General features: G+C 37.4%; 1 protein-coding gene across 13 annotated transcripts in view; it reads left to right on the top strand.

Annotated features, from left to right (window-relative positions):
- The window catches only part of SULF2 (sulfatase 2), a 165,114-nt gene that overhangs the window by 94,823 nt on the left and 48,129 nt on the right, over nt 1–22,162 (top strand). For 12 of the 13 annotated variants that reach the window (XM_054845144.1, XM_054845147.1, XM_054845146.1 and 9 more), the window contains 2 exons: nt 1,206–1,453; nt 6,956–7,195. In XM_054845144.1, coding sequence (XP_054701119.1) covers nt 1,279–1,453; nt 6,956–7,195 — 415 coding nt within the window. In that variant the 5' untranslated portion in view covers nt 1,206–1,278. Of the gene's footprint in view, nt 1–362; nt 378–1,205; nt 1,454–6,955; nt 7,196–22,162 lie in introns of those variants that run through there. The other variant, XM_054845150.1, reaches the window with a different exon arrangement.

Here is a 22,162-nt window from a genome sequence, read left to right as displayed (position 1 = left end):
CTTTCTACTCAGGCATTTCTGGTCTTTACAAAAAGCAACTAGTCTCCCTTGTGTCATTTTTAATTGATTTTTTCACTGCATTACAAGAGATCATTGGCACCAGTCCAGGAAAAGGAAGGCAGCAAGTAGGGAATTCATCAAAAACTGACACGTTGATCACCGGATCTGATGAAATAATTAGTACTTGATATTTTCAATATAGTTTCATACTGTTATTTTGACTTTGGTAAGCAAGAGAAAATCCCTTTATATCAGAAGATCACTGAACAAAACTATGATTTCAAACATTCTTTGGCATTCTTACTCATTTTTCGGAATTTCTCCTTGTAGGAATTGCTAAGAATTTTTTATTGGTTCATTAACAGGAGCAGTACCAGGTAAACATGCTCTGCTTTGCAAACATTTGTGATGGAGAGAAATCATAGGCAGTGCAAATCATTTTGGTGCATCCATTTGCGAACATTCGCAGTAATGGGCCTCTAAATGTGTTCAATAATAATGATACTTCTCAAAAAAATAATCTTGCAAACCAGCAGAAATGCTGAAGGGATATCACACTAACATCAAAGCTGCAGTAGACTTCAAACAGTATCATACCATAGTTCCAAGATCTGGGCAGCTCTGCTCTTTAATGAAATTTGTAAGATAAATCAGTGTATAACAAGTCTTCTATCTGAGGATCCTCTATGAATGTGCAAATGTGTTGTTAACTCAGTAAATTTTACGACAGTCCTGTTTAAAAATATGGATAGACGTGGGAGTTTTTTCTTCAACATCTGTATTTTTGATGCAGTAAACAAAAATGTCATCTCAAAACATCCCAGAACCTTAAGGAGGAAGATTGCTTTTTATATGTATCAAAGCAAAAGTAAGAGTTTGATACCCTGCTAAATCCTTGAACTTGCTGCCAAATTTCAGCATAGAGTGAACTTCATTGCCTAAGTTGGTAACAGCTTATGAACTGTGAATTTTTCGAGTTCCTGCTTCTAGCTGGCATGAAAAAAACATTCAATTGCTTTGTTGTTTGGTTTTGTTTGTGGTTTGTGGGGTTTTTTGTTGGTTTGGGGTTTTGGTTTTTTTCCCCGTGGAAGTTAGATTATTTCATGTATATTGCTTTTTACTTCTTTGGAGAGAACCTTACTGCTCCTTGGAGGGCTGGGGGGGGTCAAAGTATAAATAAGTATTTGTTTCCCTCTCCCTTATAGGAGACCTGCAAACGAAAAAGAAATAGAAGCCATTAACCTACCTTGTTCAGGGGGAACACTAAATCAGCACAACATGGCACAGCATAGTATTGTCCTTGGATTATTCATGATGACTCTTTTATCACTGTTGGATGGAAGTTCAGCTTTCCTGTTAAATCAACGTCTGAAGGGAAGATTTCAAAGAGACCGTAGAAACATCCGCCCAAACATCATCCTTGTTCTTACTGATGATCAGGATGTAGAACTTGGTAAGAGCTCCACATAAAGACAATTTTAGCTAACGAGTATGATATTGCTTTTCCTTGAAGCTAGAATCTTGCCTTCAAAATAATTAATTTTTTTTCAGTGTGAAAAATGATAGGAAGAACAAGGAGCAAAAGTTTAAACCTATCTTTATGTAGAAAATACTCTCTGTCTGCATGCCATTCAAGGACAGCAAAAGTTAGTCTCAACTTAGAATGTCAAACTTCCTGTTTCTGTGGAAATACAAGATTCCTGCCTATCTGTCTTCATCTACACACCTAAATTATGCTTCTGGCAATTGCAAGTATCACCTGGGAAGCTACATGCCAAAGCAGTAGGTTTAAATTCATAACTGATTATTGCACCATGTAATTACCCAATTTTTAGTGTGTAATTGCAGACATTCATTTCATATACAATTTTAATTTTAATTACTTAAATGTTGCTTAACGTAGTCATGCTATTCTTGGAATTGTCCATTTAGATGTATACTTAATTACTGACCAAAATCATTTAGTATGAAAAGGTTCTCTTGTGTTAATCAACGCTATGTTAATTGTTAAAGAAAGGAGATGAAGATTAAACACACGCTTTGCCTAATGATTTGGAATAATGAATTAACTGACAGAGTCTGGGGTTTGTTCTGTTACCTGAACAAGCTTATATTTACCAAATGTTGTCTGTAGTTAGCACAAGTGATTAACACAAACCAGTTTACATTAATAAATTTGCATTAGAAATATGCTTTTAAGTGAGTATAAAGCCTGGATCATCTGAAAGACAAGAGCTTGTGTATGTGTGGTCTGGTGGGGTTTTTTTTTGACAGTTACATCAAATTTCTAGTATGGATAGGAAAAATTGGAAAACAGACCTCACGGAAGAAACAGAACACAATAGTGAAGTTAACTAACTTGTATTACTTATACACTTACTCATCTAGTTGAGAAGTTAATCATAGCAACATGGCAGTGTTCTTACAGATGCTTCCTTTTTATCAGTGTTGCTGCATGACTGCTTATCATAGATGTCACATTCTTCTCAAAGGTGGTGAGAAAGCCTGCTATGGCAGTAACCCCACCAAATATAAATGTAATTCAAATTAGTAGCATCAGAAGATTATTTGTTGTTGTCGTCGTCACTTTTTTTTTTTCTTAAATGGTTATTTGGATCACAAATAAAGCAGTTTCAATAATGTATATCCAAAAGAACCTAAGTACATTATCTCGCAGGCTCAGAAGGTGGTCCTAAAAAATTTATCATCTTCTATTTATGCTAGCCTACTTGTTTCTGATGCAATTGTCTAAGTCCTTTGGGCAGTATATTTCTCTTCTCTGATAATCTGATGCTTTCCAATTTCAAGCATAATGGGCATGTGTCCACACAAATTAGGATCTAACTAAGGAAAATCCATTTGATGAAGCTGAGATTTTATATTTGCCGTTTGCCACTAATGGCTTTGTGAGACCCAATATTTGTTTGAATTAATTTTTATTCTTGTCTATTGTCTGGTGAGCTGTCCAAGTTAATCAAAATTGCCATTTGTGGGCATTGTGATTAATGTATTTAAGAAAGATGAAAACAAGATGTGAATTAAAAAAAGAAAAAGCTAAGGAAAACTTGGAGGCTATGAAACTATAGCAGAGAAGGCTGTGTATAACTAAGATTTCATCTGTTTCTAAGAATATTCTGCAACTGATTGGTGTTGTAGCTTTTATTGTTCTTTTGTGGCTACTTTTGAGGCAAAAGGGAAGACAACACAATCTCAAGTGCTCTTAACAGCCTTTCCTTTATTTAATTTAAGGTAGATTTAACAATGTACCAGTAGCAGGTGGAATTTACCAGAAGGAGAATGTCGTCCTTTCAGGAAAGGAGTACAACTTTTTTTTTTTTTTTTCCCTCTTTAATTTGCACTACTGTTAATCATCAGTTTTACTCGGGAAACCAAACCTCAGCCTTTTATTGAAGAAAGGAAAAGGCTGATAAGGGCCTGATGAAAAGAATGCAGAATCTCCGGGTCAAAGAAGAACGAGTGTAAATTGTAATGGATACAAATGCGAGAAGACAAATTAGAACCCCAAGAACCACTGAAACATACACACTTAGTTGACTGTCTAATCAAAAGAGGTGTACTGACAAGCAGAATATAAAGAAGACGAATATACTGACGAGGAGAAAGAATTAATTAGAAACAACAACTTTTTTTTTTTTCCATTAGAGCCATTTAAGTCCAAGTTAGTATAATGCTGATGTCCCCTGCGTGATAGACTCAGCATCTCCAGTTTAATTAGGTTTGCCTACCATATTGCTGTGGTTTAACAAACCAGCTTATTCCATTATCTCATAGTTGGAGAAAGATCTGATTATTTAGAAGATATTTCGGCCACGTTAGAGAAATCTGGGTGAGAGGTGATTTGTATGTTCCTAAGTCTTCCTCTGAAAAACTACAAAAGTGGCATGGAAGATAATTTTTCTTAGTAATCATACATGGAGATTAGAGTTTTGTCGAAATTAAATATAAGAAAAAAAAGGAAATGAAGATGTGAAAATGGTGTCTAATGAGGTTCAAATAGGATAAAAATAAAAGGCATTAGGGGACAGTTAATTAACATTCTGGGGTTCAGTTAATTTATCTGTGTATGGATACCACTTCTTAAATTGTGCTTTACTGTAAACTAAGTCACTTGGGACTTCGTACAAGTTCTTCAACAGCTGGAGTTCCCTAAAACTCATGTAAATTATGACCTCCGACAACAAAACTCAACTAATGAGAAAGTCAATATTATTTCATAAACAACTGGTATGTATTCTCCATTAATATTAGTCAAAATATCAGCCTTGTCCCTGAAGTGAACTGTGAAGACACCCTAAGTGAAGTTAGGGATACCACACAAATTTCAAGTGGAATTTCAGCCTTGGTTTTGCTTTGCTTTGTTCAGTGAGCAGCTTGAATGCATCAAATTGATTAAACTTTCATATTTTTACAGTAGTCCAATGGATGTTTTTTTAAAATAGCTTAGAAATTTCACGTTTAACTACTAAATCATTTTTATTTATTATTAGTGGTTTTAGACATGTAACAGAACATTTTATCAATTAAATATTGACACTTCAAAGCATGACTTCCCTTGGTACATCCACTAATGAAATCCCAGAAGGTTTTCCAGCTGCAAAGGTGATTTGTGAGGTTCCAGTTGCTGATTAACACATAACTAGTCTTCTGCCACAGAAAGATCAATTCCTACTTTTTCTACATACAATTCTATGTTTGTATTGCAGGCAAGCTGAAGAAAATAAGTTTTGGTTGGCTGGTTTCATGCTGTTTAAAATATTTAAAGCTGGCCTATTTAGGATTGTACAGAAGAGTACGCTGGATTTTTACCTTCCACTGATCTGTCACTCTGTATTAGTTTTCAAGCTGGGGAAGCAGATTAGATCATATGTTTTTGTATTAAAGACTGTTGATATATAGGGCCTTGTCATTACAGCAGTTTTATTAAAGGAGGTTACTGTCCCCAAGGGGAGTCTTAACATGTACTGTTATTTATGCACAGATGCCTCTGTCATTTAAAGGGGTTGTTAAATTGTATTTTAATATCAGGATGACAAAACATTCTTTCGGTCTGCCTGTTTATGCTTGGGCTAGCTCATAAGACAACACAGAGGAAACATCTACAGTGTTCAGGCTCACATAATGTATAATTGACTGTTGTAATTGTTAGCTGTCTTGTTAGTGCCTTTGAGCACTAACACTTATCCCACAGTTATGAAAACAGATAATCTTGCTTTCTTCAGAAACTTACTTTTGATATGTGAAGTTTAGCAAGTTTTAAAGGGGGAGTGCAATAACCTGCCTTGGTTCTTGTCATAAAGTGATGTGACAGAAATGTGCTCTGACCCGAGGAATGCACAATCAGATTTTTAATTTTTTTTTTATATTAATTCCAACAAAATTATCTCAAGAAAACTAATACCATGGCAATTTTTAAGTGAAATGATCTACAGTAGCAATTAACCTTTCTCCATGGTGCCAGAGAGTCAGATTTCGTTAGTGGTTTATGACAATTTTCCCTCTAGATTTTGACTCCTGGTTATATCAATGTGCCCTGTATCAAATCTACTTACTGTTGCAATTTCATAATGAAATCCCTGCCTAAACAACATAGAAGAAACCTAAACCCATTATTGACAGCAACAACATACAGTTTGTGCCAAATGGCTGCAGGATGCATTGATTAAAGCTGAACTATTAATCCAACTCATTCTTGGGTAAGTTAGCCCCAACCCTACTCCAGCATGAACCCATACCTTCATCTCCATGTTGTCTGTTGTCTTTCCCTGCTCATCACAAGAAGGGAGGGTTGGTGATGGAAAGGTTTACTCTCCTTTGCGAGGTCATGCTGATGACAGGTATCGTTACAGGTTCTTTGGGAAATGGGAATTCTTCCCATTATAACTCACTCTGATGCAGTTCTATGAGGCACTGATAGATGATGTCTTTTTTTCTTCTGATCCTTGGTCTTTCTGTGTGTAGGAAGAACTCTGGTATGGATCCAGATTTAGCTAGGTGGATGTCTATGGTAAAGAATCCAGTCTTTGTCCAAAGCCTTGTCTTAAATAGGAAACAGAACAGCCATTTTGCAGCAGAGTGGCCTTTAGTAATAGTTGGCAAAAAGACTTTTACTCCCGTTACCCCAATTCATCCAAGTCCCTGCCAGTTAAACTGGCTTGTTTGTTTTTAGATGATGGTTATAAACTACATGGTGTTATCTGTCCCAGGTAGTTATCTAAAAATCTGATTCTGCAGAACCAAGCCTAAGAAAATTTAGAGAGTTTTAGATAACGCTATTATCAACATGGATCAAGTGGATAGATAGAACTCAGTGGGCTGGTTATGGAAATAAATTAGAGGGCTTTACTTTGTCTTTGGTTCAATGAAAGTTCCAGAAATCAATACCTGCTAATACCTCACATTAGGAAGAAGAACATTCTATCTAGAGAACAACTCTAGCAGACCATGCTTGAGCAGAGGATTGGACTAAATAATCTCCAGAGAACCATGCTTAAGGAGTGTACAAATTTTGGTCAGGGTTGCTGCACAAAATGAAGTTCACCCTCAGGACACATTGTCTCAGCCTAATTCGTGCTAGTTCTTGCCTTCAGCTACTGGAACCGTATTAGTGGCCCCAGAAAGGCTGTATGGATGGTGCAGATAGTTACAGTGGTAAATCTTGAGGTTAAAGAGAGAGAGATTAAAGAAGCATTATGATCTATGTCAACAAGTTTAAGTCAAATCTTCAGTTAGGACTTCAGTATTTGATCCTTCTTAAAACAATGGGAGAACTTTGCTAGAGGGGAGAGAATAATCTCTTTGGATTCGGGTCCACTATGAGATTGCAATGCTCTTACTACCTGTGCTTTGTTCTGGCCTGTGACGTAACACGTGAGCTCTTAGCTGGCTCTTGTGACTGAAACAAGAAAATAATTCTGAGATGGTTTTCTTCTTCCAGGTTCTATGCAAGTGATGAATAAAACAAGGCGGATCATGGAACATGGAGGTGCTCATTTCATCAATGCATTTGTGACAACACCCATGTGCTGCCCGTCTCGCTCCTCTATTCTTACGGGGAAGTACGTCCACAACCACAACACTTACACTAACAATGAGAACTGTTCTTCTCCATCCTGGCAGGCTCAGCATGAAATACGTACGTTTGCAGTGTACCTCAACAACACAGGATACAGGACAGGTAAGATCAAGGCTGGCTCCATCTGAAAGCTTCCTTGGACTTGTTAGTACAGTGTCTATTGTATTTTAATATTTTAATTTGTTCTTATAATGGACTGCAGTGGTGCAGAATGCCAGAGATTCAGTTGTGCATGTAGGTTTAGCTTCCTTGTACTTTTACTTGAGGAAATAAAAATTAAAAAAAAAAAAAAAAGAAAAAAAAGAAAAAAAAAAAGACTTTGTTCAGAAGCTGGGAAGGATGAAATAATGCACGTTTGAACCAAAGGCATAGCACATGTAGAATATGCCCTGCAATTAACTGAAGTGCATAGAACAGACAAGAAAGATGCTATGGAAAGGAATTAATAATTTGAATTTTTCGTAAAACAGATATATTAAACCAAGAATACAAGCGAAGGCACTGCTCCTTCTGTGCTTTGGGGCAGAGCTGTCAGCTGGATTGGTTTCTCTAGACAATCCATACCTAGAAGGGTGTTTAGGATAAGTAACAACTGAGGAATAATCGTTAAGATCAAATGTACTCCTGAGAAACAAATGATCCTCTGCATGCAGCGCTCCTTAGGAACAAAGTTCCTGTAGAAAGGATTTCAGAAAGTGTAGCACATATTTCACACCTATTTCCTTCTTGCATTCTCCAGACAGGAGATTTAGGTCCTTGCCCTGTTACAGTGGTTTTGTTACATTTCTTGCTAATGCCTTTTGTCATCATGAGAAACAGGCATAAACCTGGTTCTATTTGTGTTATTTATAGTATATATACTATAATATTGTAGTATAGTTGTTACTGATAGTATACATTTGTGCTTTGAATTTATAGTATTTGAGGCTTCCAGAAAGTAGGATAAATCTTGAATAATAATTGTTACAAGGTTATTATTTTCTTTTTAACTATTCACGTGAGTTTTAAATGTCATTGTTGCAAAGTCTTAGTCTTAAAACAAATAGGTAATTTCCTTGTTTTGTTTTTCTAAAATAAAGACCTGAATTAATCCGAAAAGAAATAAATTAGGGGAAGTGTACAAACCTTATGAATTGGTTGCTGTTTCCCTCCGTTTATCATTCCTGGCACTAATACCAATGATCATGTGACTACCACACCAAGGTTAATGTTTTGTTCTTCATAGATTATTTGTTTTGTGTTTACTGATGTTTGTCTGTTGTAATAATTTTTATATTTAGTGACTATATTTCGAGCACCTGCAATTTCTACTAACTTGTGTAGCTGTATATACTTGTATGTGTATATATATGTTTAGCAAGTGTCCTGCTATTCATATGTCTCACATTTTTACATTAACTTAGTGTTTCAATTTAGACCCAAATCTTAGTGAATCTATATTACATTTTTAGGCTACTTAACTTGCAAACTAAATTTATTGGAACACACAAAAATAGTACTTTTACAAGTATAAAGCAATCTTCAGGTGTAAATGAGATCCTCATTCATGTAGTTAAATGTGATTATGTTACTATACAAATTTACATGGGAATTGCTGTTATTGGAGACTGGTGTTCATTTCTGATCTCCAGTTAAAGTCTTGAGTTATCCACTATGAAGGATGTCAATAGTAAGAAGGTATTTTTTTGCCTTTTTTTTTCCTAAAGATCTGATAAGATTTACCTGCTTCAGAAATAGCAGGAAATTGTACTTTAGAACCTTGTTCACTCAGTTTCTCAAGTTTCAAAAGTAACCTGCTAAAGGGAGTATTTTGGAGATTATGAATACCGTTTCTCTGAAATGGGGAGTCCTCCTTAAACATGACTGCAGTGAACAAAGGAAGATCTGCAAAGCACAGGAGTTCGTTTGTAGGGGGTTTTTTAATAATTTTTTTGAGGTCCATGATAGTACTAGTTTGCCCTGTAAACGTACAGGTTAGCTTCTTGATTCCTTTTTTTTGAAGAAGAAGGAGGAAAAAGAGGCCATGAGGAATAAAGCCTTTTGAAGCTTGCTTTTATATTTAAGTTCACAACCTTGGAGTGAGAAAGCTGTTATTTTGGAAGGGAGTTTGGTTTTTTCTTAATTCATAAGCCAGGCCTTCTCCCTATGTTTTTCTCTTCTCTCTTCTCTTTTGTTTAAACTTGAAGGAAGAAATTGTACTCTCCTACTCCACTTAACTTTCCCTCTGTTTTTCTTTTCTGCTGCTCGTTTCGCTTCTCCTTGCCCTCTTCTCTATCCATTGTGATCTCTCGGTGTTTTGTTCTGTTGCAAAAGATGATTCTTCTGGCTACCGTTCTTTCTGCGTTGTAGTATTTTCCCTGTGGTGGTGGCATTTGTGATTTGGATCTATACAGACTTGTGCTACTGCTGACACCTTTGGGAAACGTACCGGTGGTATGTGGGCAGGAAAGAGCAGTGTGGTGCAGGCTTCACCTGCACAAGTTGCAAGTGAAAAATATGAGAGGAGATGGAAAAGGTGCCACTTTCCTATGATTGTTTCTCAGTTTCAGCCTTGGTTGTCAGTTTTATATTTTTCAGCTTTGGCACTTTAAAAAGTTTGACCAACTGTGTTACGCACCAGACTTGTCAGAACAGAGATGAAAGGAAGAGGGTGAGCTCCACGGAAGTTCTGTCTTTGGCTTTAACAGTCATGATTTCAACCATCATGCATAGGGTTCACTGTCACTTTATGTGGATCAATTAAAATAAATATCATGGCAATGCAAAGGATGGGTTGGCATTCTACAGTGGAAGCCATTGAGGCAGTAGGTGTTACAGGTATATGTCTTCCTCTGCATTAACCTGTCTCACAATCTAAAAAAGGCCAGTGTCATGAATAGTGACTGAGAGGCTGTGTTCTCGTTACGTAGCCACTACATGTAGACGAGAAGTTCCCAGACTCAGTATATTAAGCAATCAGTCCAGTTTAGAAGAGCTTCTCACATCATTGTCCTATTACATATTGTGGGAAATTAGACAAGGACAATTTATGTAAACAAACCAAGTCAATTGATGAATTAATCTTTAGAAAAGTCAGTGTAAGCAACATCTGAATCATCACTAACTTAAAATAGTGGACGCTAGTACTTCAGCTTGGAGCAGGAGGTGATTAGAATGGAAAAGAAACAAAGAGATCCTGTGACAAACATTTCTGAATGTCAGGGAATTTCTCTGCCAAAGGTTCCTGTGTAAACATTTACAGAAAAAAAGGTTCTGTTTTCTGTGAACATACACATCTCTTTCTATGAGACAGCTTTTAAAATGCACAATGCATTGTTGCATGCCTGGGTCCTGCAGCAACAAATACCAAGATGTTTTATTGGAATACAGATTTAAACTTTGCCTTAGACATTACTTAATGAGAAAAGCTTCTCTTTTCCATTTGCCTAGCTGGCTGAATGATTAGGTCTTAAAATCGGTGACTGATTCCAGAATATTTTGTCAGCCTTATCTGCAGTCAGGAAATGAAAAGACATGTTTATCTTATTAAATTAAACAGAATTAGGGGTGGTGGGCCAAATTCAGCCTGGCAGAAGGACACTTTTGCTTCAGTGAATTTTCTGAGAGAGTTCTGTTAATTCATGTTAGGGCTTAACGTGGCTCAGTATGCAGCAAATGCGGTACACATTTTGGCTAATTTACCATCCTTGTTCCTAGTGAGCAGTACCCAATAGTTCCCTATTCAGTAAAATGAACCTATTAACAAAGGAAAAAAACTACTTCTTGTATGGTAATGTGTCTCACTCTGATGGTACGTCCATACTTGAATTATGCAAAGAATTAATAAAAGCCATTTTGTACCAGTCATGTGTTTTGAACCTAGAGAAAAGTCATTGTGGGAGGTCCGTCTCTGCCATTATAAAAATTTTCTTGGGAATAAAAGTAATAATCATTCTTAGCACTTTCACAGGGCTTTACAATAATTAACTAATAAATTCATTAAAATTCAGTGACAATCTTCCATTTCCTCCCGTTAATATTAGACTAAGAAGATACAGTGGCTGACTGCATTCAAATAATTATTTTTCCACTTCACTGTCTGAGCCTTTGACATTTAAAAGTGATTTCAACATTAAATTGCAAGAAAGAGGAGAAAGGCTATTGGTAAATGTTTATTAAAGGAGGAATGAACCTGAAAAATGTGTGACCAGATTTTAATATCTAGATACATGCCGGGAGAAAAATTCTTAGATTATCAGTTCCCTGCTGTAGAATTTGCTCTCCACAATAGTTGCTGGTTGCTATATTTTATTACAGAAATACTTAAAAACTTAACTGAAGTTGATCCCTGTGTATAATTGCTTGGTAGGGAATAACTGATGACCTAAAGAGTCAAAAGATAGCCAGAAGTAGAGACAAATAGTGAAGTACTTTCTACAAGGTCACATGCAGGTGAAGAGCAACATTAAGAAGAGATGAAAGATTTGATTCGCACTCTAGTGCCCTAGCCACTACACCACGCCGCACTACTTCTCTGTCATGTTACATGGGTATAAAGCAAGCAGATTATCCAAATTTGAGTAACATCCTATGTGCAGGACAGATAGCTTTTGCAGCTAATGAAGAAATGAAGGCCATTTTTAAAAATAATAACCAAATGATTTAAGAGTCAGACTTAATTTTTAGAAGTGATTTGCACAATTAGGAACTGAAGCGTTACGGTGTTCACCTTCAAGACATATAGGTGACTTTTCAAAACTGGATATCAGGTTTCTGAATTATTTATCTCAAAGGTAAATTGGTTTCCTTAGATCTTTTGCTCTCTGTATAGAAGTATTATCTTAGCAAAGTCTGTCAAATTATATCTGTTAGATGGTTTGAGACCATTAGACTTGAAAATGGTGTGAAAGAAAGATTCAGTGTAGTGGATATATCATGATAGCTGTTATTGCAAAAGGAAACCAAGGATCTGTGCTGGACAGGACGTAAAAAGAGTCCTGATGTATAGCCCAAATCCACTGACTCTGTCCATGTTACTACTTCTGGCAATCTTGGCCCATGGTGGTGAATTTTTGAACTGGAATATGCTGCAAATATTCTTATGAATGGCATTTTCAAACAAAAGACAGTTCTGGATTTCGTGCCTCGTGTGTTAAAGGCTTTTTTTTCCCCTTCCCAGCTCCGTCTTCAGTTCTATACTATGAGTTGGTTTCAAGTCAAACATGCGTGTATCTTTTCCCTCTGTTTCTATGAATCGAGTTCGAAGTATCGGTAATATCACTTTAAACATGTTATAATGTATGATAACTTAAAATGAGAATACAGTAGGTAGAGCTGTGGTCTACTGAGGATTATGCAGGGATTGTAGAAGTGAAACTTATCTCTACAGCTACTGTTTCATCACCTGTCTTCTGCATGTAGCTTTACATTATTTAAGGCACATTTTAACTATCCTGAAGAGAGGAATATATGCATTTCTGTGAATAACTCACTGAGTAAAATCCACAAGATAGCCTGCAATCCAATAAAACTTTCCCGGGAGTCTGAGATGAATGCATCCACAGCTACGGAAATAAGCCAATGGCTCCCTTATTTCCAGTCATATTTTGTTTCCTTCTTACCCTGTCTCTCAGTTCTTCCCTTAAATCTGTTTTTAACATAAAATGTTGTAGATTGTGAAAAACACCTCATCTTTTACTTTCTCCCTACTATAATGTACTCTTCTGATACGATGCCAGTTCTAGCATTTAAAGTGTAATGGCTTTGTCATACTGATTTATCATTTCAAGCAAGAAGTAATTCATCGCTTGATATTTCTTCAGAAATAGGATTATCATTTCATAGCATTTAAAACAGCTAAAAGCTAAACAGAATATTTGCACGTTACAAAAATATTTTTTAAATCTTTGTTAGTTTAGATCTTTTAGGATGGCAGTACTTGTAAAGTAAAAGAACCTATTGGCCTACTAAGTTTTTCATCTTCCAGTGCCATTTGTGTTCAATATTAGGTAGCTTATCAGCTAAAAATCAGAAGTTGTTCCCTCCTTCGCACTCCAATTTAAGATCTTTTTGTTTATCCAGCTAGCAATTTAAGTCCTTGTGGTATCTTCTTGCATTCTGCTTTCTTCACTTTTCTAGAATGCTGATTTTTTTGCAGAAGTCTTTCAAAATCATAACATTTAATTTAGTAACATAATTTACTGACTAAAGTTTTCCTGAGCTGTCTTTCCTATAAGCCCAAAGGTGTGAGCGTTCTGTGTGGCCCACATGGTTGTATACTTGCCCTGTACAGCAGCAATACACAATTTAGTGAGCATTGGAGAAGCTTAGTGAAACAAAGTTCAAAGCTAGAATAAGCTCTATCCCGTCTTTTAATGATGATCAGTGATGGTTTCAAGTACTGACCAGTGCCTACAGTATAATCTTTGCAGATAGGTTCTAATTCCAGTTTCTGGAGGTTGAATTCCAGTTTCTTTTAATTGGAACATCCTCATAGAATTAAATCTGACCAGGGATGATAAGGAAAACAAGAAAAGTTTCTGTAGGTATGTTAGTGATAAAAGGAGGACGAGGGAAAATGTGGGTCCCCTCCGGAATGAAACGGGCAACCTGATATACCCAGGATATGGAGAAGGCTGAGATACTCAACGACGCCTTTGCCTCAGCCTTCACTGGCAAGTGCTTGAGCCACACTGCCCAGGTCACAGAAGGCAAAGGCAGGGACTGGGAGAATGAAGAACCGCCCACTGTAGGAGAAGATCAGGTTCAAGAATATCTAAGGAACCTGAAGGTGCACAAGTCCATGGGACCTGATGAGTTGCATCTGCACGTCTTGAGGGAACTGGCAGATGAAGTGGCCAGGCCACTCACCATCATATTTGAGAAGTCCTGGCAGTCCGGCAAAGCTCCCACTGACTGGAAGAGGGGAAACATAACCCCCATTTTTAAGAAGGAAAAAAAGGAAGATCCATGGAACTACAGGCTGGTCAGTCTTACCTCTGATCATGGAGCAGATCCTCCTGGACACTATGCTCAGGCACATCAAAAATAAGGAGGTGATTGGTGACAGCCAACATGGCTTCACTAAGGGCAAATTGAGCCTGACAAATCTGATGGCCTTCTATGATGGGGTTAACAGTGTTGGTGGACAAGGGAAGAGCAACAGATGTCATCTACCTGGACTTGTGCAAGGCATTTGACACTGTCCCGCACAACATCCTTGTCTCTAAATTGGAGATACGTGGATTCTGCCCCTCTACTCCACTCTTGTGAGACCCCACCTGGAGTGCTGCATCCAGCCCTGGGGGCCCCAGTACAGGAGAGACATGGAGCTGTTGGAGTGAGTCCAGAGGAGGGCCACAAAGCTGATCAGAGGGATGGAGCACCTCTCCTATGAGGACAGGCTGAGAGGGTTGGGGTTGTTCAGCCTGGAGAAAAGAAGGCTACAGGAAAGATGGTGAGGGACTCTTTATCAGGGAGTGTAGTGATAGGACAAGGGGGAATGGGTTTAAGCTGAAGGAGAGTAGATGTTAGAAAGATGTTAGACTAGATGTTAGAAAGAAATTCTTTACTGTTAGAGTGGTGAGGCACTGGAACAGGTTGCCCAGAGAGGTTGTGGAGGCCCCATCCCTGGAAGTGTTTAAGGCCAGGTTGGATGGGGCTTTGGGCAACATGGTCTAGTGGAGGGTGTCCCTGCCCATGGCAGGGGGGTTGGAACTAGATGATCTTTGAGGTCCCTTCCAAGCCAAATCATTTTATGATTCTGTGATATCTTTTTGTATGTTTTAGTAGCATGGGTACTGCCGTGAGACCTTTGTCTCATCTTCCAAGTTAGAGATAATACCACTTCACATCCTTGTGTATATGTTATGCATGGGAGAACTATATATGGTTTTGAGATGGATATGTTTAAGGACTGTAAGATCTTATTGGTTATTTAAAAAAAAAAAAAGTGTAATATATTTTTTTGTCAAAAGTAAAAGATAAACGTACAGATAATAAACCAGTGTAGAACCTAGATTCCTTCTCTTTCAGTGAATATCTTGTTGAAAGGAATTCTATGGTTATATTGAACCAAGGTTGGACTTTTCTTCTAACTGGATTTAATCAGACTTTATTGTTTTTATTTCTGAACTAATATTTTTAGTAGCGGTCTTCCAAGTTTATTGTTAGGTGGAAAAAAGCACCTTTTTTAAAATACAGCAAATACTTCTTGCACAGCATGTCTCAGTAGCTCCCTGAAAATTGCCCATCAGGTTTTCTTTAAATCCTATAAACAAAATGGCTCTGAATGAAATTCTTTTAGAGTTGGCCCAAATAGCATGGCGCAGACTTTGGTATTTTAGTGAAGATTCAACGTTAAGCTAGATAAGCTTTTGCTTAGGCTATTAGTTATTAAAAAAGGTCTGACAGTCCACTGTTGGGGAGGTTTTTGGGTTGTGTGTGTGGAGGAGGAAATGCTGCATGAGATGAGAGGAGAAGTCTAAAGGTTAGAATTCTTCTGTGACCATGATACATAAAAGGGGGGAGTGGTACCCATAGTAATTTTTTAATAAAATGTCTCGTTGTTGTGGTGGTTTTGACATTGGGGAAACATTTTTTTGAAAATCTGAATTATCAGGGTTGGCCACCAAGGAACATGAGCAGACTGAGTAGCGATAGTGACCTTTGTTGTAGAGTAGTGCTCTAAACCGTGTAGCCAGCCAGCACTCCTGCTTTCTCATGTGCTGCCCAGTATAAGAAATGATGCTGTTGCGATACACTAAGTCATCCCATCCTGAATTGTAATAAAGGTTGATGACATGAGGACTGCCATTTCTAGATGGTTTTGCCTTTAACTTTCAGAGGGTTTGTGTGAGAGGGATGTTCAGAAAGATATTTATGCCTTACAATTCTAGTTCTGTTTAAACTTTTGTAAGCCATAGGCATTAGCGAAAGGGGGCTTTGGCCCCAATTCCATTGGGAATTTGCTCACCTGAGAAGCACAAGGAAGACCTGGCTCACTATCAGCATTCTTCTGTTTGCTTCCTTGTTGACCATTTCAAAATATTTGGTTTGAGCCCTTTTGTTTTATTTGGCTTCATCTGCTCCCCTTCAGCCAATTCCCCCAATTCATTAAATAGATCTTGGCACTGCTCCTTGGCCACAACTGAGGAATCTGCATTGCAAATTCAGGAAGAGAAACAAAGGTGTCGTAAAGATTACTGTGCGTTGCCTTTGTCCTGCTAGATATCAGACTAGTCCCCTGGCATAACAGGAAAGCCTGTAGGCTATTCTAACTGCAGTGGTTACCAGTCACTGTATAATATGGGTTTTACTGCTATTATGTTTCATCAATTGTAAAGATAATTTTTATTCCAGTTACAGAGAAGAGCTGTGCATGTAAAGGCTATTGCCTTTGATACTACTCGCTTTATGTCTCTCTGGTGGTGGATGGAGCATGTGATCTTTAAGAAAATTTTGAGCCATCGGTGTACTATAGGTTAGAGACAAATGGGGCCATCATGTGCAATAGACTAAAATAAAATGTGTATGTGTGTATACTTCTCTCCTTAGTCTAACTGGTTAAGTACTTTAATGAATTCATCATTTCATGGGCTGCTGCAGACATACAAAAGAAAAGAAATAGCAAAAAAAACTATTTGGAGCCCAGTCTTCCTTAGCATCCTGAAACTGATGAAACTAAAGGGACCCAAGAACAAAATGTGGTTTTAAGCCTCTCTTTTTCCTCCGTACAAATACTCTACCATTTAGGAACTCACTGTATATTTTATGCAACCCATTAGATTTACTGCAGTTACTAATGCTGTATCTTCTAATCTTTGCAGTAGTGTCATATTTACTGTTGTCACTGAAGGTGCCTACTGGGGCTGTTTTGTTCAGGTGGCTTCAGCACTTAGGAGTTACTGATTTTTGGCAAATCTAGTCCATTATTACCTAAAGTGAACTGATGTCTCTTGAAAAATCTTTCCCATGGATCCAAATTTAATACTAAATTACAGGATTTTATGTCAGAACCCCCATACTTCTGCTGTAAATCTGTTAATTTCAGTACTTCGTCAGTTTAAGAGTATATTTGGCCATGATGTGAATGCAAAGCTGACTTGACCTTTGGGCTTATTGCTTGTTAGATGCGCACTTAACCATGCTGAAAGTGCTTTCTCATCTGCTTTCCTCTGATTGTCTCTTAGAGGACAAAAAGTACTAAAAGTAATTTTTGCTAGATATACAGCAGAAATACCCTCTCCCTCCCCCAATCCAAAACTAAGGGACTACTCAAATGTAGCTAATTGTTCGACTTTAAACTGGGGAAAACTAGTATCAGATACAGAAGTAAAAGATTTGAGAGGGGTAAGTAAATCCCTATGAGTAACTAAGACTTGCAGCTCAAAACCTAAGTTAATACCTGGAAAGTTGGCTGTTGAAATATGACAGAAAAACAGTGCTTTAAATACAGCTTTAAAGTACTTAATGCATAATATTCGTGTTTAAATGTAGAGGGTTAATAGCTTAAAACATGAGTTTAACTTCACAGTCATGGTAGTAAGTGTAATTTAATGGGGTGCTAATAAGTGGATGCAGCTAAGTAGCATGAAGGGTATGAAGAGAAGACTCCAGGAGGAGGGATGTGTGGTATAAGTACTGAGCTTACCGTCCATGAGTAACAAAAAGCTGAATTTTACTTTGTCTCAGCTTCAGGATTTATTATGAGAGCATGAATACATATACAAATATATTCCTAAATCCTGGAATGATGTATATTCAACTGAAGGTGGGCCTCCTAAGTCTCCTAGTCCATCATAGGATCACAGGCTAATTCAAGTTGGAAGGGACTTCAGGAGGTCTCTTTTCCACCACCTGCCTAGAGCCTGCCCCAGGCCATGTTGCTGAGGGCTTTATCCAGTCCAGTCTTGAAAAACACCAAGAATTGGAATTGCACAGTTGTTCTGAGCAACCTGTTTCACTCTGACTCTTCTCTTTGTAAAAAGGTTTTCTTTACATACAGGCTAAACCTCACTTGTTTAAATCTATGCTGGTTCTTTCTTGTCCTCCCATCATGCACCACTATGAAGGGCATGGCTTTGTCTTCTCAATGATCTCCTTGCAGCTGAAAAGCTTGTCAGGTCCCCCTGAAGCCGTGCTAACTTTGCCTCACAGTGTATATTTTTCTAGTGCCCTTGGCTTTACGTATAGCAGAGCTTTATCTTTCACTACTTCCTAACAAAATGTGACACATCACTGTCAGGAAGTTATTACCAGTACTCCTTTCATACATTCCTTTCCTGATTTCATCTTCTTACTTTATTTAAAATGAGCATAAATGCTATGATCATATTGTTAAACAGGTTTTTAGTGGGATGGATAAGAGATCTTGGCCAGTATAGTTAACAGAACTGTCTCTAACCAGACGGCTAACTATGGTCAGAATCAGACCTACCAATGCAAGGAAACTGGATGAAAGACTGAAATTCTGTGTCTAAATATGATCTTCTGGCAGTTTTACACTGGTGACTCTGTTGACTTGCAATGTGTTCTCATTTGTAGTTTGAGAACTGAAAAAGATCTGTTATATCCAACTGCCAATCTTGGGCGGTCTGTATGGAGTTAAAAGGGATAAATGATCCCCTGCATAATTTTATTGATGCATCCTGAATTATCTTAAATTTCAGTGTAATGCAAAGTTTTGTGAATATCCTTTGTAGATGCATTTTAGTTGTGCTAAGTATTTTTAGGTAGGTATTAGGAAAAGAATTAGCATTTAAAAAATGTGGAGAAAAATCACAAGCTTGCCGAGTTTGGTAGATGATATAGACAGGTGAGATAACTAGCTTTAACATTTCACAATGGTGGTAGATGATGCCTTGATGTCCGTTCTCTTGATTGTGCTTTTACACTACATTTGACAATACACTAGATCTGCTTTTTAAGCAATGAGCTGTGGCCTTGATATATCTGTGGTTGTGTTGCATTCAGAGCAGACCTTTGTATTAATTGATAGCACAGGGAAAATTCTTTTGTGTGCAATTTTTTTTTTCCTTACAGGAAGAGTTTAAAAAACAAAGCCTCTTGTAAAAATCCCACTCTATACCAAAGAATTTTCCAGGTGTTTATCATCGAAGGGCGAGACTCTGAGAAAAGAACCTTAGAACGTTATGAACCCCCGCGGAAGTGGTAACTGTGTACAAAGGACTCAATTCTTGCATATCCTGTTTTATGTAGTCTTAGGAGAAAGTATGTTTTATAGTGTTTAAAGCAAAGGAAAATCACATTCTTAATGCATTTATAAAAAACAGCCACTTGGATGCTTTTTAATGATCATTTCATAGGCTGGATATAGGAACATGGCTGAGCATATCAAACAGCAGCCTCTGAGAATGTTTATTAACGAAATCTTGGAGCAGTTTGAAATTGCATGTACCAAAGGCATGTGTACTCTAGTGAGCAGCTGTCTCAGTGGTGAACTAATCTGATGAGGGGAAGAACTGTGTTAGAGAGAATCTTTACAATCCAAAATCAAAATCTTTCACCAGCATCAAGAGAGCTTTATTGTAACCCAATATTTTTTACTGCAGAGGAGTGATGTTTAAAAGTTTTGGAATAAAAAGCCTTGAAACAGCTGAGAAGGAGGGGGAAAAGAAAAAGATGTGAAATGGAAGATTGGAAACAGCAGAGAAAATTATTTAAAGCCCTTTGACATCCATGAAAGATTATAAAGACATCCTGAATGTACAATGGGGGGTATGCAAAAGGTGCTGGAAGGAACTTCCGCCAGATTTTCCTTCAATGCCTCTGCAGAATAACAATGAAGTAATTCTTTACAGAATGCCTCTTTCCTGAGTTCTTCAGCTGGCTCAGCCAAAGTTTTTAGGAACGGATTGGTTCCCGTGAGCAGAAATGCCAAATATATCTCTGTTTGGATGTAATATGTTGAATGGGGGACAAAAGGCATTGGAATGCCTTGTGCATACCTGCTACTGCAGACAGTGGTCAGTGTTTCAGTCCTGTGTTCTTGTTATCAGGAGAAGAAAAAATGTGCATCTATATTGTTTGATTAGCCATGACCACTGTCAGTTGCCTGTCATTCTTTAAAAATGAGAAGTTGTTCATAAAGCAAAATAATTTGAAAAAGTGTATATACTGTCTAAATACAGTCAGCAAGTAATGTGATAGTTTCCACCTACAGTGGAGTAGATTTTGCTTTGTTTGTTTCTGCTAGTTTACTTCACTTGGTTAAAGATGTTATGAGGTAGTTTAGGACAGTGAAACAAATTCTTTTCTGCATCATGCTTATTGGTCACTTAACCCTTTTGTAAGCAGCTCAACTGTAAAATAACATAACACCTTGCCTGCTTTTGCAAAATATTTTCAAAACACAATGTAATTTTAAGGAATTTATGAATTGTGTCCCAATAGATGTGCCCTCCTCATCTTCTGTGATGTAGATCTTAATTTTGTCAGCGCTTTCATCTCTTTGAAACACTTTGAAAGATCTCAAACATTCACTTTCTCTTGGCTCACCTTACACTTTAATTGAACACATTGAAAAATCATTCAGGATGATGATTCAAAATATGCTTTTCTGTTCTACCTAACTGCTTTGAGTTGGATCTTATGGACATTCAGTGCACAATGTACTGACTCCCTGTAAATTTGTTTAATTCTACTGTATAGTTCCACTATATTAGTATGTTGCTAATATCATGTTTCCAATTTTTTTAGAAAAAAACACTATCAGATAATGATGTGGACCTCTCTAACATACTGTTTTCTATCACTGTTTCTCAGTGTGTCTATCTTTTGGACAGATATTCAGCCAACTATGAATAGACATAAATCCATTGACTTCAGTTAGGCTATCCCTTTTTACACTGGCTGAAAACCTGTTCTACTCTATCCACAGTATCACTTCTTGCATTTATATAAGTACAAGAAGGTGCAGTATCAGACATTATAGGCTGCAACCTTAAAAAAAAAGTCTTTAAGAACCTGGGAACTGTGAATTGTGTGCTCAGATCCCCTAGATTATGAGATGAGGTTTAATCTAAGTCTAAGAACAGAATCTTAGATACTCTGTTGTCCTTATAGAAGCACAGACATTCACTGATAGACCGTCAGTGTGAGATGCTGCAGCACTATGTGCCTCTGGATTAAAAATATTTGTAATGACAAGTGGAACAACTGTAAAGATCTTTGTGCTAGTCACATCAAGTAGTAATGTTAACTTGCATTGCCAGACCATTCAAAAATTGAGATCTGAGCTCTGATTACAAAAAGTCAGAAGCTGAATTGCGATGCAATCTGCAGACCTAAGAGCAGAATTTGGGCTTTAAGCTTTAAAAAAAACCAAAAAAACCAAAACAACTAGCTAGACAAATGGAGTCTCCCAGTATAGTTTATCCTGTAATTGCACAGTGATAATATAACATACCAACTAATACCGAAAAATATGTTAGTTTGTTTATTTTCTTACTGGAATAGTGCGAAAGCATCATTGGGTACATCATGTACTTTAGAGAATTTGTGTTCTTGTCATAGAAATCTAATGCTTTTTATTTTCCTTTTTCTGGAAAATAATTTGTGTCTGTACACTTTGCGGCTTAGAGAGCAAGGCTAGCATATACATCCCCTTTCTGGGAGGATGCCTCAAATGCTTGCCCTGTGTTCTGTAAGAATCCTTGTACTCATTCTACACTTGTGCTGCCAAACAGGCTGCTGCTTCATTTCTTCTATGCAGCAAGTTTAAAATATCATCATATTTATTGTCCTCATTTATCATCATTTCTCCCAAGCCAACCTCCTATTAGTGACTTCACTGCTTCTACCAGTTCCTTAGGTGGAGATGGCTTAAGTGGGTGTAACCAAAATGAAAACTGTAGCTAAATTGGGTGATTCAGAGTAGGATGAGATAATGTGGCAACTGGCACTATTTTAAGCATTCTCTGTTTTGTTTGTCTGACTCTGAATGTATCAGGCACTAAGGAAAATATAATGGTGGTTGTGGTCCAGTTTGTCATGCGTAGTCAGGTTGTAAATCAAAAGATCTGCATTATGGAGCTCTGAAATAAACACAGGCAAACTTATAACTCAGAA

This window comes from Grus americana, chromosome 17, assembly GCF_028858705.1.
Source record: "Grus americana isolate bGruAme1 chromosome 17, bGruAme1.mat, whole genome shotgun sequence".
Lineage (NCBI taxonomy): Eukaryota > Metazoa > Chordata > Aves > Gruiformes > Gruidae > Grus > Grus americana.
The sequence above is the reverse complement of the archived record's forward strand: the minus strand, read 5'-3'. Positions and strand labels throughout refer to the sequence as shown.